This window comes from Apis laboriosa, unplaced genomic scaffold (assembly GCF_014066325.1).
Source record: "Apis laboriosa isolate Shangri-la unplaced genomic scaffold, ASM1406632v1 scaffold26_cov146, whole genome shotgun sequence".
In the NCBI taxonomy this organism is placed as follows: Eukaryota; Metazoa; Arthropoda; class Insecta; order Hymenoptera; family Apidae; genus Apis; species Apis laboriosa.
The window spans coordinates 490638-511736 of NW_025222592.1; the positions used below are offsets into that span (position 1 = coordinate 490638).

General features: G+C 23.5%; 1 protein-coding gene across 3 annotated transcripts in view; it reads right to left on the bottom strand.

Moving 5' to 3' along the window:
- LOC122713717 (ras-related and estrogen-regulated growth inhibitor-like) overlaps positions 1–21099 on the bottom strand; it is a 159416-nt gene that overhangs the window by 42140 nt on the left and 96177 nt on the right. For all 3 annotated transcript variants that reach the window (XR_006346522.1, XR_006346521.1, XM_043934441.1), the window contains exon 4: positions 6154–6335. Coding sequence is in view for 1 of the 3 variants with exons in the window: in XM_043934441.1 (XP_043790376.1) it covers positions 6154–6335 (182 nt within the window). In the remaining 2 variants the exon portion in view is untranslated. The remainder of the gene's footprint in view (positions 1–6153; positions 6336–21099) is intronic.

Genomic DNA, 21099 nt, shown 5'->3' on the forward strand with positions numbered 1-21099 from the left:
CTGAATTGGAATTGAATCTTCAAATTAAGTATTATTGTAATTAATGATCTCGATATCAGATCAAAAATGAAATTTATATTGTAAAAAAAGTTATAAGAGAATTGGTGAAAGGAAAATAAGATAATTCTTCAGATATTCAATCTTTTATAATTCACATAAAGATTATAATGACATTGTAAATTGTACTATTATTTGATTTTATTTCGATATTTTTGGATCGTTTAAAGTAGAGATATTTTTATTTATTATTTTCTTATTTTTGTTGTTACTTAGCATAGCACTATATAAGATAATTTTATTTATATCATTAATATTATTAGTTCATGAAAATATGATAATTTTAAATGCGTATTGTTATTTATATGATAAATTTATTATAGAGAATGATTTTCTATGTTTATACAATATTTTATTTTTATTTGAGCTTGGAAATTAATATAAATTAAACAATTATTTCAATGAGTAAATTATTTCAATCAATAAAATAAAACAATTTAGTTTTTATTTGTATTATGTGGATCTAAGAAAAGTTAAATGCAATTATTTCTGAAAAAAATATTTGCTATCTTCTTGAAATAATTACTTCTTTCATAGATGATGCATTTTATTATTTCTATAAATTCTATAATGTAAAATTTAAAAAAATAAAAATATTTGAAACATTATATATTTTGTTTAAATAAGAAAAATTTTCTATAATACACTATTTATTATAACTATCTAATCTAATATATTTTTTTATCTTAATATAATAATATATGAATTATTCTATTTATATTTGTTAATAATATTGTTATTATTATCTTAGTAACGAAATAAAATAAATTTATGTTAAAATTATGTTATGTTAAAATATAGTATTTCTTTAGAACATAAATAGTTAATAAATTTCATATTTTATTATTATTATTATTATTATTATATTTATTTAATTTAAAATGAATTATTAAGAATGGAAATGTATATAGCTATTATTAACTCTTACGCTTTTCTCATATCAACTAAATTTTACAAATTTTGTTTAATATTATATGATTATATAATACAGAAGCAAAATGATGTGGAATATGATAATAAAATCAAAAATTGCTGGTGCATATTTAAATTCCAAATTGAGTTCTCTTAATAAAATCTTGTATTTAAAAATAATCTTAATCTTCATAATCTCATATTAAATAGGATACAATTATATTCCGTATTTAATATTCTTTTTATTATAATTGTTGCTAAATGTATATGTAAGTAAAGTAGATAGAAAAAAAATTAGATAAAGAAATAAATATGTTATATACTATAATTATAAATTTAAAAGAATTATTTTTAGAATATTTTGCATATATATATTAATTAAATTATATGCAAATCTCATGATTTTCTATTTTTATTTCTTATTCAGACTTGATTCAGATTCTTTTATTTAAATCAAAAAAAAAAAAAACAACATTTAAATTCCTTTACATCCTAAATTAAAAAATATATAATAAATAATAAAAAAAGAAAAATTATATATACTTATATCTCTTGATATTATGAAAATTAATTAAAAATATCTATGATAAGTTTGATCATCAGTATTTAAATATCCAAGTTCTCAGCTATAAATGAAGAATTTAAATTTCCATTTATATTTATGGTGATTATCACTCGAACTTTCATGACATTTATGCTTATCTAATAAATCTAAAAATATTCTAAATACAACGCTAAACTTTATATCTTAGAGGAATTCAAAAGAGTAAAACTAGTGAAAGAAATGCAAGAAATTTTATAAAAAGGTCTTTCTTACAAAAATAATCTTAACCAAAGACACAGCAACATCTCAAAAGAGTCGCCAACCATTCAACTACTTAGAGGTCTCGACCCACAAGTGAAGAATCCGGGGTCTAAATCGGTCCGCTGGTATAGACCACCGATCGGAACACGTCTAACTCGCTCGTCCAAGTCGGCCAACCGATCGTTGGACGATTCGCGCGCGTAAACAGATCGATGTCCGGGCGAAGATCGCGTGAACAGTTTCTAGATGAGAGAGCAATCGCGACCACTACCGGGTGTCGTGCTCGAAATGGTCTCTGATGTCGGAGAGTGCGGTCGATGTGGCGCCTCGTTTCGCGTTTCACGCCACCAGGCACGGATCCAAGTCTGTGGATAGACAATGTGCGTGTGTGGATCACGCGAGAGGAGGCGTGATGAGAGAGCAGGTGATAGGAAAAAAAAACAAGGACGGTAGACTGCGAATTGCGTGGCGCACGTGAAATCTTGTCTCGTCTAGGAAACGTTTCGCGAAGATCCTGTTACCGGATACACGCGAGAAGTATACGCAAAGTTAATATCGGGAAAGTGAATTGTTAGATTAATAGGCCGAAATCGAAGAGAGTTGTGATATTATGGCACGAATTTTATGCGATTGAGAAGGAAATGGGAAGAATTAGATGGTGATAAGGTGTGGTGAAGAATAATATATATAAGCCATCGATAGATATTTAAATAGATAAAATAATCAAATGTAAAAATTTCTAAAAATATTTTTGTTATTGTCAAGACATCAAAAATAATTGTTATTTTTCTAAACAAATTTGTAGAATATCATAGAATAATATAGTAAAGAATATATCTGTTTAGCAGATATCGATAGATGTTCTATGTAAATAATGTATTCAATGTAAATAAATAAAATAGACAAATATAAAAGTTTTTGAAAAATTTTTCATTAAAAACCAAAAATAATTGTTATTTAAATTAATTTAAATAAAGAATATCATTGAAGAAATGGCGCTGTTAATATAATATTTTTATCGATATTCAAAATTTTTAATATCGTTTATTTTTTATTTATTTCGATAATTTTATAATATTAAACTTATAATGTTAAAATCTTAAGTATGGAATATAAATTGATAAGTGATAATGACTAACAGTTGAAATTAAATATTGAGAAAGAGATAAAGTTCATAGTGAAGTGAATTTGTCATCGTATATAAATTTTGTATTTGTTATATTATATATTTTTTTGACATATTAAATAATATTTATATATATTTTAATTATAATATAACTAAAATATATATTATAAATGTATATAATATATATATATATATATATATATATATGATATATGTATAAAAAATTCTGATAAATTATATATATTTCAAAAAAATAATGTATATTAGTTTTATATATATCATTACATTAATATTTACGTATAAAAAATTAGATTATTATTTATATATCATAAAAATATATTATTGATAATAACATAGTATTTTACGTAAAATTATTCATTAATATAAATAAAAAAGAAAGATCAATGTGATATTCATTTCTTAAAGACCTCTGACTGTAATTTGTCACCTGAATTGCGAACTAGTACTCTTGAGCATCTATACCGTTAAGTATTCCGTGCAATTTCGTTATTCCGATATTCCGTTTCAATGTCTATGGATGACAGGAACAAAAAGCATCAAATTAACCCTCTATGGTACTCTTGAATTCATTATATTTCGATTTCTTTGAGAGTATTCCATTCCATCTCGTGAAAAATGAAAAAAAAATTTTAAATTTAAAAATAGAAACCGTTAGATATTTCGAATAACATTGTTTGTGATCAATGAACTCAAAAGAAAAATCAGTTCGAGACTTTCACTAGCGGATAAATATTCCAGTTATTTATATCTCTATCTAATATTCAATAGAAGTAAATTTCAATTTTTTTCATAATGTAATAATAATAAACAATTAATAGAAATAGATAATAAAAATAATTATCATAAATATTTTATGAAGTTGAATTAAAAAATAATTAAAAAATTAATTATAGAAATTTAATTATAGAAATTTAATTTATAAAAAAACTTAATTACAGAGGAAAGTTATCGTAGAATGATTAATGATAACAAAATAGATTATGTTAGATTTCTGAAATTAATTTCGAATAATTTTAAACCTAATGTAGTTCAAATAATAAAATAAAAAAAAATATTCATTTAAATTTCTTCTTTTACTTTTTTTGAAATATAAAAAATATTTTCATTTTCAATATATACTTAAATTATATTAATCTAGTTAATTCAATACGACTAAATATATGCAATTATGTATCACATATTAATATAAATACAAAATATAGCACTATTAAATATAAATATTAATATAAATATTAATAAATTATATAGCACCATTAATATAAATATTTAAAATCTATTTGAATATTTTAAAATTCAATTTAATAAAAATTAATTAAATTGTTTGAAAATATACTAAAATAGAAAGTAAACATAAATTAAATAACATTAAAGAGTGACACTACAATTAATAAATTTTTAATAAATATACGATACAATCATTATGTTTACTCCAAAATCAATAAATGCTATAAAATAAAACTTAAATCTTTATTTATTCATATAAATTATTTCAATAGTTTCTTTTTAAATCATAAAAAATATCGTTGAAAATATTATTATGAAATAATTCATTTTATAAAAATAAAGAAGTAATTAAATAGTTACATTATGACATATAAAATGTTACGAATGTTAAAAGTATCCTATTTCTATCGAAGTTCATATTATTCGATAAATGTGATGATATTTTTTCCTATGTTTTTATTAATATAATATAATATATCTTTTATATCTATAATATATCATTTTTTATGTTAAAAAAGAGAAAAGTAATGAAAAAAAATGTAGAAAAATAAAAATTAATTAATTCTTCACAAATCATCATCACAAAGAAAAAATGAAAAAAATATCTTCAATTATGTTAGTTTCAAAAACTTTCAAATTATCACTAATAATCTGTAATAATTATTAAATAATTCATTTATCCTAGTCTAATGACACAATTCTTTTTTCACAATTCTAACGACATATAATACACATGACAAGCGTAAAATCAATGAGTATTCGAGTTCGTGGGAAATAGCAAACGACCAATAATAACGCAATACTTTCATTAGCATGGACAAAAACCAGCAATTAAATGACAATCAAAAGATGTCAAAGAAAAAATGTGTCGACGATTCGGGACAATGAGCCGCACACGAGAAACAATTCAGTGCATTATCTATTGTATTTATTATGTTTAATAATTTCTTAATGAAATTCAAATCGCAACAATTCGATTAATTGGGGATAATTTTGATCGATTCTGTTACGAGAGATTGATGCTTTGGAAAATTTGAATGATCATATATTTTAGATTTAAAAACAGCGTCTTATGTAAATATCGATGAAATCATTATTTGTTAATCGAATAGATTATATAGATTTATATAATTGCAAGTATTATTTATAGATATATTGAAACTGAATATGTGGATTCATAAATCTATATAAATATTATAAATATATTCATAATGTATTTATAATTACATGATAATATAAAAATCTATATAATCTAATATAATTATATTAAATTAAAACCCATTTTTCTTATTCTTTCAATAATAGTTCAAATTAAATTTAATCTCCAAACTCTAAATTAAATATAAAAAAAAAATAAATAAAAAATAAAACAATAATGTTAAAACTGTTATTCTTACTATTATTATAAAAATAACAAAGATTTTTTAGACTTTATTCATTAAAGAATAAAAATTTAATCTTTAATGAAGTTAATTGAAAGTTATAATTGAAAATTACTTTTTCAATTTTTAAAAATATTATTTTCATTTTATACAAGATTAAATATTGATTAAATTGTAAATTTATTTTCTATTGAGATATGTTTTCATGATTTCAAAAAATATACCAAATATCATGTAAAAATAACAATAAATCAATTGATATTATTATTATTCTATTATTATTCTGATATTATTATTCTTATATCAGTTTGCCACTTGATATCATAGTTGAGTTATAACATTTTCAGTCAAGTCATTTCATCATATTTAATTTTACATTATTTCATTTATCAATGTGACAAAGTCTATCAATGATATTTATCTTGCAATATCTTATATTTACAATTTTTTTCAACTTTAATAACATATTTTCTTTTCACGATATTTTTAATAGGATTCGAGACACATTATTTATCGATTCATATTTTAAATTATAATTCTCCTCGGCGGTTGTGACTTTTAATTCACTTGGTTGTTCTCTACGACATATAATCTTACATATTACACACGACATATTACACACTCACCGAGCATGATCCAGATCTCTCTTATTGCCGAGCAACAGAGCAGTGAAGTAGGATGGCAGACGTAAATCAGCCAGTTGCTTTAACAATCCACGGGCTTCCTGAAAACTTCGTTTGCATGTTACACTGTAAACGATTACGAAAGCCTCGCCCCATCTTATATGGGAATATAGACAACCATTTTCCTGAAACAGAAATAAAATCCAATTATTTAATTAAGACTATTTGATTTTTTATGACTTTATATAAATCAATGAAATCTTTTTATTTATTTTGAATTGAAATCTATATGAATTTTTTTTGTAATTAAAAAAAATATTTTTAATATTAATTAAAAAATATTAAAAATATATAATTATATATATCATTTATATATATAATATTTTTATTATAATATAATATATATATTTTTATTATAATATTGATGATATTAAATTGATATTACTTAATAAAATAGACTAACTTATTAATCTCAATTTTTTAAGTACTATTTTAATTGTTTAACTTTATTTTATTATATCTTATGTCATTAAAAACCAAAATTTTTAAAAAAAATTTAAAATTATTTTATATTAATATTTTATAAAATATTTAATTTAGAAAAAATGAATTAATGTATTTAAATGATTTTTGATTATTTTATAAAATAAATTATTTGTTTTCTATTGTTATTTTATTATTTGATTTTGATGAAAATAACAAATTTTTAATATGCATTTATATTATTATTTTTTTCTTTCATTAATATTATTATTTACTTTGAAAATTCAGAAATAAATTTTCAATTAAAGAATATACAATATTAACATAAATAATCAATTTTTCAGTTTATTATTTTTAATATATCTTCCTTTAAATTCTTTTATTTAACGAAATAAGAAATATGATAACAATTAAAATATATTTTTAAATAATATATAATTAGTGCTTTTTGAAATAATTATTTTCAAATTATTTAAAATAAATTTCATCTAAATCTCCTATGAATCATTTTTAAAGCTAAAAAATCATATGAAAAAGACTTTATGTTTTAATTATATATTTTAAAATATAATCGACTTTCTAAGTTTCGTTATTTAATCGAAATTTTATCAAATAATTCTGATTGTCGATTAAAATTCTAGATTTAGAAAATTTGAAAAAAAATGACTGTTATATAATCGATTTTTTACAATATCGCAATTTATAAATTACAGACGAAATTACAAATGTATGATTTTAATTTTTCTTTAAGTATAGAAAGATATTTCTCTAATAGCAAAGAAGATTCTTCATAGAAAAAAATATTTCTATTTATAGAATAAAATATTTTATAAAAACTATTTATAATATTTATAATTATTTATAAATATTTTGTTTTATTTTTATTTCATAAAAAATCATATTTAATTTTAGTATATATTATTTTTCATTATATTTTATATTATTTATAAAAAAATATTCTTATTATTATTGTAATATATATTATATAATTTATTATATAAGTTTTATTTTTTTTTATTATCTATTTTATTATTACTTTATTACATTTTTCATTTCAAAAACTTTCATTTCAAAAAATATTTCCTATTTTTCTCTTTTATAAAAACTCGTATTTAATTTCATTCATTTTATTATTACTATTTTTTATTTATTATCTTCATTTATCGATATTTTTGATTATTCATAAAAAAACTATTTTTAAATATAACGAATATATAGAAAGGATATTAGAACTAAGAAATATAAAATTTCCTTAATCATAATTTTATAAAAATGTAAAAAATAATTCAATTTCTTATTAAAAAATTTTGAAAGCAAAACATTACATAGATAATACAAGAAAAATTCGTTAATTAATTTCTAGTTATTTTCCATCTAGTCATATATCGAAAAAGCATTACGAGAGAACGAAACTCATGTTAAAAAATAAATTTTCATCTTGTTTCTACTAGTCATCATTTTTCCATCCAGGGCGCCGCTTAATTAACACCTTAATCAACATTCCTGAACAAACGGCTGGAAAGTTCCGATCTAGATCTTCGATGATCGCGCACGCGCTTCGTTTCACTTCGTTTTATCTCTCACATATACACATATACATTACATGTATACACGCGGAAGAATTATAATCTGGGCCCGAAGCAAGCAGCGGCGATTCGGCATCGATTAAACGCCAGCAAATTGCCTGATCGCGACAATAATTGAAATAGAAACAGTCTAAACCTGTACTAACCACGTAACCACGTTCTATTTTCAAGGTACGTTCGAAGGCTGACCTATGATCTTCCGATCGATCTTCGATGCTCGAAACACTTCTGATCTGATGATTTGGGAGAAGAAGAAGGCTGTGTAGTCATTTCGTTCTTGATTTTTTTCGATTCGTTTCGAGAATCGTGTCTATTTAATGAAAACAAACTTTCGCTTCTGATTATTGATAATAATAATGTTTATCTATTTACAGTTAAATTCTTCAATACGAGAAAGAAGAATTAACAAAAAAATAATATAGAATGAAAATAAAGATAATTATATAGGATAATAATTATATAAGTTAATTTAATTTAAATCTAATTTAGAAATTTATTAGAAATTTAATTGAAATACATTTCAATATTTAAACTTATATTATATTATTCATCTTATATTAAATTCCAAACTTTGAATAATTTTTGGATAATTATATATATATACAAACATTTTTGCAATATGTTTCAAAAAGTAAGGCTGTTACTATATAATGAATAGTGCTTATATATATAGAAAAAAGTTTTTCAAAATTAAAAATATTGACAACATATTTTTAGCAGCATTAAAATGAATAAGTAATTATTCTCAATAATTATTGTTAAAATTAATTACTAATTATTAATTATGAAATATTTAAAAATCATTTATCTATTCGAGGAATTCATTATGATTGAAAGAGAATAAATATTCTTTATTTTTTAAATATATTTGTTTAAAATATATTCCGAAATATAAATATTAAATATGATACTAAGTATATTTTAGAATTTTTGAAGGAATAATTTATACATATATGTATCATTGCAAATCTATTTATATTAAGATTGTGATTGTTCGTAAACTGATGTTTAACTCATATTCATTGAACATTGATAGGAAATTAAAATAAAATAATGTTGCTCGAGTTACAAAATAGGACATTGTGCTATTTTCTTTATCTAATCAAACATATTACAGTAGAGAAAACTAATTGTTCGCTATTAATACAGATTTCTAATTCTAGCTACTTTGAATACGAAATATACTTATATATATATAGATTAAAATAAAACTAAAAATAAATTTATTGAAGAAAAAAATATAAATATATATTTTAAGTATTCAACAAATATACTTTTTTAAAATAATATTTTATTTTCTCAAAAGGAGTAAAATATATTTCATACTTAATTTTTGAATAAATTTTCATTTAATTTAAAAAATTATTCAATAAATTAAATTTAAATTATTATTTGGTTCTTTTAACAAATATTTATATTTATAATTTAAAAATTAAACAATTTAAAAAAGCATAATCCAATCTGAGCACCTAAGTCCTAGCATTTAATATAGCTTATATCTTATTAAACTTCAGAAATTATTATATATCAATATAATTAAATAAATAACACATATTATAATTTTTTTAAAATTATATTTAATAATATAATTGATGTTTTATCTTTATTAAATTTTTAAAATAAATTTTTTAAATTATTTATTTCAAGAATTTATATCAATATTATACAATATAATATTATCAATATATATAATACAATATGTTAATAAACTGTTCGTAAAAATGTAGGATATCTTTGGAGAATGGATTTTAAACAATGAAAAAAGTTCATACACATATGTCCATACACATATGTCCTTAATTAACGAGTTATAAGCATTTTAAATTTGTATTAAATAGAATGAGATGGCGAAAGAAAAAAAGAGGTGCGCGATAGTACCGTGTCGCTTGCGGAGCCTTTCAATAAAAATAAATATACTGATATTATATACAATTGATTATTTCAAATGAATTTCAGTGTAAGGTAATATACAATGTATATAAATATCATGTAATATAATTGTACAACATTTTTATATTGTTAAAAAAAATTTTAAATATATAAATTGAAATCTATGTGATTTGTTATTTAATAGAAACTTATTTCGGACAAATCATATTAAATTTCATAATTTAAAGTTATACGATGATTACACAATATTTTATTTAAAAATAAATGAATCATTGTATTTTATTCAATCTGCTGTACTTATCGAAATTCATAGAAGCAAATCAAAACATATTTTTATATAAGATTTCGAATTAGAAAGATTACATGTGTTTTTTAATTATTTTCGTATGAACAAGAAAGTTTTAAGTACTAATGATACTTAAATCAATTTGAATTTCAGATTATTAAACATTCAATCAAATCAATAACAAATCTTTATCTTTTCTATTTCACTTGTACTCAATATTTTCTATTCTTATGCAGAGAAAAATAATATTCCATCTGGATATCATTTATTAATAATATGAATCAATATTACACATTAATATTTTCTTATGTATTTTATTATTAATTTTAATACACAAGAACAAATAAAAACAAAATTCAGTTTTAATATTTACGAAAAAAATTAAAAACCATATTTGTATGATATTATGTTTTTGTATATTAATTCTTTTCTTTTCTTTTTTTTTTTATTTAATAATTCTTAAAAGTATATTACATCACAATATTATTTTTGCCAAAGACATTACATTGATATAATTTTTATTTTTTTCTATCTTTTTATATTTTTTTATCAATCTAATATACATAAATGCTAAGAAAATAAAAATAAAAATAGTACTTAACAAATTAAATTGATGAATATAATTCAATATAAATATTCAAACAACAAAAATAACATTATATTATATAATGTAAATAGATATACAAAAAAATATAAGTTTTTTAAGAAATCTAATTTCTATCAATGTAAAATTAACTAAAACTAAATATAAAGAATCTAAAACTAAACCAATCTTGTACATCGATTTTCAATTTATAAAATCATATTTACATTAGACAATTTTTCATCGAACGATCAAATCTATTAATCAAAATTAAATAAGTTACTTCTAATTTATCAACGATCAAAAATCATTTCAACTGGATTAATTATATGGATTATACAAGCAACTATGAACAACTTAACAAATCGATCAATTCATTATAAAATAATTTAATAAAAAATTGTCTAATGTAAACGCAAGAGAACACAAAATTATTCCAAGAAATTGATCTATTGCCTGATTCTAATTGCTAATGCATCGATCATGAAAAGATCATGAAAAGATCGAAGAACTACGTATTCTGATGGTAGCGAGGAAGTATTTCAGGTTTAACGACCCGCGAAAGCTGTCGATTCTCATGACTGTTCCAATGCTTTTCCATTGACCTGGCACTGACAGTTAGCCAGTAATTATTACTTGGGAACAGGATCGACGGGATCGTGATCATCGGCGATCGATATCTATAGGAAGAAAAGATCTAAGCGTATTATAGATCGACTAAGGTGAGCTTGACTGTGAACTTTTTTCAATTCGCTAAACCATTACCAGAATTGGCATCTAGTTTCTAATTGGCACGATTCGAGGACATTTGTCAGAAAGAAAAAAATCTTTTAGCGGACAAAACAGGAAACAGATGGCAGCAAATACTGAAAATACAATCTTTATGCGATTGATACACGAGAATTTTAAATGATAGAAATTGGATAATGAAGAGATATATGATTTTTGAAGATTAGCTGAAATAACGAGATGAAATTGTAAAGTAGTATAGCTTTGAATAATTGAAAAATTACTGTAAATATTATTAATATAAATTTGAAGAATCTTCAATTTAATAATTTTGGATAATTAATATTTTTGATTAAACTTTTAATTGATTCAAAAAAGTGAAACAAATAAATAATTCTTTTTAGATTTATTTAGAAAGAGTATTTATGGATAATAGAATGAAGATTTGAATATAATAAATAAAAAACCTTTATATAATTAAGTTATAGATATTATAGATATTAATGTCAATTTGTGAAATTTTCAGTCATCTAATTTAATCTAATTATTCTGAAAATTTAACAATTTTTTTTAGAAACTTTAATTGATTAGAAAAATGGAGATTTGAAAGATAATGATTTATTTGAATTTTTTTCAGAAAAGAATTTTTGAGATAATGGAATGAAAAGTGGAAGAAAAGTAGTTTTAAAGAATAATTTTAAATTTAATAAGTAATGTAAAATCAAAAAATATAGAACAAAAATATACATTAAAAAATCAAAAGCTTGGAAATAAATAAAAATGATGAGAACTATTTGCAAATTTCTTCTAACTAATATAATTTAAATATTATGAATAAAAAAAATAATTTTTAATAAAATATAAGATTCTTATATATCGTTAACATTGTTCCTATATAACTTATATTTCAAATCTATAATATCGGTATAAAAATTTTAATGAATATGGAAATTTTTTAGATATAAATTTTGTAAGACCGATTAGAATATCTATAAATAATGTTATAACTATCGACAAAATGACTTTTACATGTAATCAATTTTCGAATCCTCGTTTTTCATATCTCAATCATAGTGAATATTCAAAGAAATTTTACTTCTACGATATTTCCATAAACACTCATTCCTATAATGATATATTAAAGAACTGTTTAACACAGGCTATTTTGATTTGATGATACTATTTATATCCGTTCTTTACATATTTTCTAACATATTACAATCATCCATAGCTATTGTATATTTTTAAATATCTTTAATATCTTCAATATCTTCAAATAATTGTATAGTTTTAAATTTTATATATATTTGATATAAATATAATTCTATAATAATTACATATATAATATTACATATATAAATAATAATATTTTGATATAAATATAATACATTTTTCTATAATTGATATTTTAATATAAATATAATTATATTTAATATTATAATATAATTTAATAATATTAATAAATATTATATTATATTATATATATATTATTATCATTTTAATTTTTATATTATTGCAAAATATATTATTTTAAAATATATTATTGTAAAATTTTATATTATTACATTTGTATAGTACTTTTACAATTAAAAATAATAATTCTTTTGGAAACTATCTTTCAATATAAAACTATTAATCTTATACAATATATGTATAAATAATATATAAATAATCTAATAATATAAATAAATCTAATCTTATATAATAAATAAATATAATTAATATGTTTTATAATATAATAATTATTTTATCTACAATAATTAAATCAAGTACAAAATAATATAAAAAAAATTTTTTTATTCATTATTAAAAAAAATTACATCCATTCATTGCTACATTGCTACATACATGATTTTGCATGTATAAATTTTATTTTCAATTTAGTACAATACAAATTTAATTCGAAGCAATGTGAGTTATATTTCAGTAAGTTATAATCTTACAATTTTAAAGTAAAATTAGATTTTATTAAAATGTAACAAAATTAAAATTTCTTTTGTCAATTTAATATATATATTATATCACTATGTTTAATTCATAATTCATATCATTATTATGATTCGATATTCATTATTATAACTCTTTAAGTTCAATATTGCAATTATTATTTCGAAAATGTTTTAATCCTTTGCACTCTAAGCCTTTTTCGCTCTGTAGAACTAACAACTCCAGACGATTCAGACCCGCATATTCGGTGCATTCGGCGTTATCTTATAGTTAACTTAAAATGATTTCACATACAAATTAACGCATAAAATTTTTATATTTTAATATTTTATATATCTTTACATATAAAAAAACAAAATTTATTGAATATTAAAGTATATATTGTTGTTTTGTGTGATATTTTATAAAGCAAGATGCATCGATTTGTCAAGTAGAACAATAGTACTTTCCTAACTTTTTTATCGCATAATTATTTGTTTTATTATTTCATTAATAATTTTCATCATTCATCAGTAAAAAATAGTTTAAAAAAATCTAATGGTTCATTTATATTCGATGATACTTGCAGATTTTTCGCCGGGTACGAATTGTATTCTTCGCAATATATTTTCCGATTCTGTGCATGTTATCCATTTGGAATTATCTTCTACGATATCTTTACTTAAGCTATTGTTTTCACATTCACTATCTATTATTCTTATTTTTCGCCTTTTTATATTTCTTATTTCATCTTCATTTTCATCAGCTTTCTCTATCAATAATTTCTTCATAATAAAAGTAATTTCGTTATTCAATAACGAAAAATCAAACTCATCTTTACTTGAACCAATTTCATTACTGTATTCCATACTTACAAAATTCAAAAACTTTGAAAATAATATTGCTCCGACTGTTAAACTCGGACTAATGCCGAAGATGTAGTCCAACTCGTGATCACGGTCTAATTTGAGATAAAAAATCTAGCCATTTGATAATATATTATTTTACACTCACAAGATTATATTAAAAAAGTAAAAAGTATAGTAAAATATAGTAAAAAGCTTAGAAATTTATTTATGAAGCGATATTCTAAAAAAATCAAACATAAATATTAATAAATATAAATAATAATAAATATAAATTGTCGCCGTTTGAATCGCCGCATCAAACCGAGTGGTGCCTGAGCGTCACCGCTCGAATTACGTATTAACTCACATAGTGTCTAAGAATCACCGTTGGAGCGAAATTCATAAATTCTTAAATTCAATTTCAGATTAAATTTTATCTAACAGATTGTTAGCTCCGTTCTATAGAGCTATAGTATGTGATGATAAAACTAATTTATTACAAAGTTCGCTTTTAACAAGTTTTATTATAAAAATATATAAACGATCAAAAGCAAAGTTCACATGTTAAGGTTTGCGTTTATCACTAAATTTATATTTATATTCAAAATTACAAGTTCGGAAGATTTTAAGACTTCTGAGTTCTTTAAAAGAATTCTGATATTAAGAAAATCCAAAAGTTCAAAAAAGTTCTGAAAATTAAAAAGATTCTAAAAGTTCAAAAAATTCTACGCTCGTACTCTCTAAAGCTCCTTCATGCTCATTTTGCGAGATCACGGATCCTCTCTAAGGTATACAAACGATAACATTGTGAACCAGCACCTTGATTGAGCAATATCCTCAATCTAAGGAAAATTCTTAGAATGAGACTATGAGGCTATGTCTACAGAGTTTGCTATTCTTAAGAAACTGAAGAGTGTTTGCAATAATTTTTCTCTAAGAATGAATGCTAATTACTATTGAGACTGGTATGGCTGGAAAATATGGTCTCAAGTCTAAAGATCATATTGACATTTCAATCACGCCGAATTGTTTCTAACAAATATACAAAGCAAAGAATCGTCCAAATTCTTCTCTTACAAAAAACATTGTCGCGATCATTTTGTACTATCTGTTCTGAACATGTTACCCGTCTTGAACGCATTATGTTCAATCACATATATAATACAAATTGAATAGTCCGATAACAAGTGCGCGAAATTAATTCATACATATATATTATATATGTATATAATATATTACATTTATAATAATATATTACAAATTGCAAACAGATAATTTTAGAATTATAAATAGAATATATAAAATAAAATTTACAACTACATTACATATTAAAATATTATGAGCTTAGTATTGAGTTAATCTCTCGATGTTTTTTCGGTTTGTGTGTCTTCGAGTGGTGCGATATCTTCAGCGGTTGAATATAAAATTATCGGTCTTTTAATTGTCCCATTGACCGTTCTAATTGTTGCTATCTTCGCAATTTTATCCTTTCCAGGATATAATTCTGAATTCGTTCTAATAATGGGGGAAAGTTATTCCTGATAACCATCATCATACCAAATTTGCCAGCCGACATCGCATGCTATTTATTGCGTTGTAGTTGATGCAGATATTCATTCTGCCATCACCTCAAAAATATTATACATTCTATTCATATCATAAATTCTTGAATCTGTTCAGTCTATTCATTGTTAGATTTTGCAGCTCACGTTCAAGGAGAATCAAGTATCAAAGGAATTACGTCATCAGGATCAAATGATAAGAGACTTAGGAGATCGAAATTAAGGACTGTTTTTACCTATATTAAGTTAATATATAATTCCTCATATGTTAGCATCCCCGATGATTTTCATAAACCCCAAAATGAGCTGTATGAGGAGGGATCGTATGCCATTGTATCTCTTTATTTATAAGAAATTGTGTGATTTTTGAATTTTTTTTTTGTTCAGGATGAGCCTTTTAATTAACTCATTTCATATCCTAACAAAATTAATTCTACTGTAAAAAATAAATATTATGGCACAATTCTCGGCAATTTTCTCGGTAATCTTTTTAAGCAGCTTAGAAATGCATCAATATGCTTTTATTGTAACCGCTTTTATTGTAAAACATAATAAAGTAAATGTAACTCTTACTATTGAGTATTTATTGAATATTTATATTTAGTGTATATTTTATCCTTAATTAGATATGAATCCCATTCCATAGATAACAAAGGGATGTGCAGGAATGATGAATTACATAGAGGCAGATGAATTACACATTTTCGTTATTACTTTGAATTTCACTCGAAAGCATCTTAAACATTTTTGAATGAAATTCTCTTCATTATTCTTCTACCAGATAGTATCCAAAATTTTTTGAGCAACGAAAAAATAGTTTGATAATCCGTATGCAACACTTCGTGGACAATAAGTAATTAATTTATATTCTGGATAAATAGTAATTGTTTTTCATTCATTCAAATTTAATTGGGGCATTGTTTAGTCTACCATCCATCCTAAGAGGTCCAGAGATATTTATGAATGGAATTAATAGTGTAATATAGTACATTACCCTTAAGAATTTGGGTAATGCACCTAAATTGTTATTTAGATTCTGAATTTCTAATTTGAAATGCGTTTGTTGTGATATTTTGATCAACTTTCCGTGCATGCATGAGAATCATTCGTGAGTAGATTTATCTTACATAATCTTTTTCGTATATTTTCAATGAATCGAAAATAATAAGCGGTGACATAAAGTAGTCGATTATAGGATAAAAATTTTTAAAAAATTTCTATCTCTTTATCTTCAATTATCAGAAAGATGCGATTATATTGTCACGATTTGTGTATTCTTCCGTTATATAGCTTTCCGATATAGAAATCTGTCAAATGTAATCTTACAACAGGCATGCTAATCCATTCCACCATAGCATTGCCGTATGTAATTCTGATGAAAAAAAGATCTCTGGAAATCATATTGATTTTGATTCATTGAAACATGATTCCAGATGATACATCCTAATCGTTGTATTTTTGCAGTTCTATTGTTACAAAGGTCTTTCATAGTGGTGCCTTAATTCACAATCATAAAGTCAATCCAGCAGAATTCTTGACTCAAATTGCAATCCAATACTGTAGATATCTTTTTGATAAAGGTGCAAGCAGTAAAGCACCGCAGAATTCCAAGTCTATAGAGTAAATTGGTCTTTTTCAATACTGCCATTCTTCATTTGGCAAATAAGAGGTATATATTTTATTATCCAATATCATTTTATGAATGTAAGTAGATGCAGGCACCATGTGTCTTTTCTGAGGCATTACAAAATCCATGTAATTCATTGATCAATTATAATTCTGAAAATTGCAATGCTATTAACTAAGCTCAGTCCGGAAATTTATCCATGAAGTATGAAATATCCTGGAAATTCGTTCCAGGAAATTTTTAATTGTTATAATTATTGCAGCAATAATTTCGCGTACAAAATAATTGATCTTAATAAATCTAATGGGTTGAATATCCATGATATATCGGAGAGGATAATTTCATTACGAAGTCCATTGAAAGGTCTTACAAAATAATATAGTTTATTTCGATACGCATTTCATAAAACATTCCCAATGTTTTTGCTTCCTTTTCCGATTTGATTTCAACGCCTACTTTTGATCCTTCGCCATAATTTAGCATCTTTGCGCTCCAATGGTGACTCTTCGACATCACTTGTAAAACGGGTAACTGGCTTTTATTTTCAATAGTTCGAGTACCTGCAATAGTTTGACAATAATTTATGAGCGGGTTTTCCTAACGTTTTCCAGATCTTTAATTTAAACAAAGATATCACAGCAACAGTTACTTTATAAGTCATATTTGCACGCCATACGATGGACCACTGTGGAAGTGAACGCAAGATTCTGATCTCCACGCGCTGCGACGCAACTTTACGAGGGTCCATCCTTCGAAATCGCTCTCCAACGCGACCATTGGTCTTTCCAATACTCTCTGAATGTACATTTTTGCAGAAAGGCAAGGATTAGATGAAAAATCAAGGCTCGCGACAGTCTTGCGAGTTAGAATAGAAATAGAAAATTAAACAAATAGAATTCAGCGTCGATACAATATAAATCAGGATACAGTTAGAATCATTACAATTAACTGCAAAGATTTAAAGTACCATCATTCATTCAAAGTTCGCTCATAATCCAAACGAATATATTGTTCTATCTATAGGATAAATGGTTCTTCAAGCAGTAGCATCAGTTTAGGCACCTCATTTGTGCAATATTCAAAGATCACACTTTTGACTTTAACAGTATGATTTTTTTAGAATATCGCTTCATAAATAAGTTTCTAAGCTTTTTACATATAATCTTGAGTGAGTGTAAAATAATATATTATCAAATGGCTAGATTTTTTTATTTCAAATTAGACTGTGATCGCGGATTGAACTACATCTTCGGCATTAGTCCGAGTTTAACAGTTGTAGCAATAAAAATATTATTTTCAAAGTTTTTGAGTTTTGTAAGTATAGAATACAGTAATGAAATTAGTTCAAATAAAAATGAATTTGATTTTTCATTATTGAATAACGAAATTAATGAATTCTGTTCATTAAGAAATTGATAGAGAAAAGGAAGGTAGTGATAAAAATAGAGATGAAATAAGAGAAGATGAAAAATAAAAATAGTGAATGTGAAAGCATATTATTGGTATGAAATTTGTTCTCAACGAAATAAGAAAGATAAAAGACATTAAATCATATTTTATTGTGATACTTGTCCTGATAAACTGAGGATAGATAAATGCTTTATTATTAAAATATCACAAAACAACAATATAGACTTTAATATTCAACAAATTTTCTTTCTTTATATATAAAGATACATAAAATATAAATTAATTAATTTGTAATTAATTAATAAATTAAATAATAAATTAATTTGTGTGTGAAATCATTTTAAGTTAACTGTACGAAATTCACCGAATAAGTGAAGAAGTGTAGGAAATCATCTGGAGTTATTAGTTCGACTCATCGAATAAGGCCTGGAATGCAAAGAGTTAATATTCTAGTATTATTGATAGTCCATTTTCAAAATGTAAAACCTACAATACGTAAAATTGTAATCAATTCGTCCTTAAGAGTTTGTATACGTGTTAGATTACCTGTTCTTGTTAATAGATCATCGACATAAAAATTTCGAATAATGATCTGAATGCTGTTAAGGAAATTGTTATTATAATTTTCAGCTAACTTTCGCAACGCTTGGATCGCTAAAAAGAGTACCGATGCAGTTCCATAAGTCACAGTATTCAATTCGTAAAAATGTTTTGTATGACTTCCAAAATATATGCTGAAAGTACAGATCCTTTTCATTGATAAGTAGATTTAGTAGTTGATAGTAAGATTTGTTGGTATATTTTTTCGATATCAGCTGATATAGCAAAATATATTTTATGTTTACGAAATCTAAGTATTATTGAAAATAAATCTTGTTCTGATTATGTATTACTAATGGATAATCCTGATATAATTTTTAAACAGAATCATCAAATATAACGTAATTTAGAAATAGTGCTAGGTTGTTTAATGTGGCAAAAACATACATTCATATATTGAATTCAAGATTTCTAATTTCATGCATATGTTTTAATGTTTCGTATTTAAAAAATTCTATATATTGCTGTTTTAGTTTCAAATGTCTAGTTTCTATTTAAGTGATAAAAACTTTTTGTGTCCTGAGAGTCTCCTAATTTATTTACTGTTTCCTTAAAGAGACAACAAAATGTTCATCACGAATGGTATTCTGTATGAAGTATTCTTCAGCTGGATTATTCACAAACGAATTTGGGTTGTTAGATATGCTATTTTCCATGTTCCAAAATTGTTCGATTTGCTTATGAAGTTGTTCATTTATCACCAATAATGAAATGCAAAATAACTATAACTCTTATTATGTACTGTACGATAGAATACTGAATTTATCTGGAATAATCCATCCCAATTGGGTTTTTCGTAGAATAGAATTATTAGGATCCAGTAAGTGCTTATCAGTATATTGGAGATCCCAGAATAATGCATCGATTATCTATATCTATTCCATCAGATTTATTGAAGTGCGAATCTGCCAAGTGCAGATCAATTTCTCCTTTAATCGGAATTGATATGATTCTTGGTATATTTCCAATAATTTTAGGCAAAATGAGAAATAGTGTGAAAATCTCGACGCTATCTCTATACACGTACTACATTGTATTCCGCACACGAAATCTCCAATTGCCATAACGCATATATCCGAATCGGTGCAAGATAAATCAAGTTGTTTTACCATTGCACTAGTTACAAAATGTTACAAAATTGAGAGCTCGAATCCAACAATGCCCCGTATAAATTTGAGTCCATATAGATCCCTTACGATCATTATCGCCGTAGACAAAATTACTGTCCCTACTAGATAATTGTGAAAAATATGATAGAATCGTAGATTTTGTCTGTTACGTCCCATTCATTGTCCTTTTATTATTGTCAGAGATATATTGTTACCTGGTTAATTCTATTGTTCTGTATTCTATTGTTATTGTTATGTTCTACATGCAGAAATGTGTTATATTTCTTTTTGCAAGTTCTACAAAAATCAT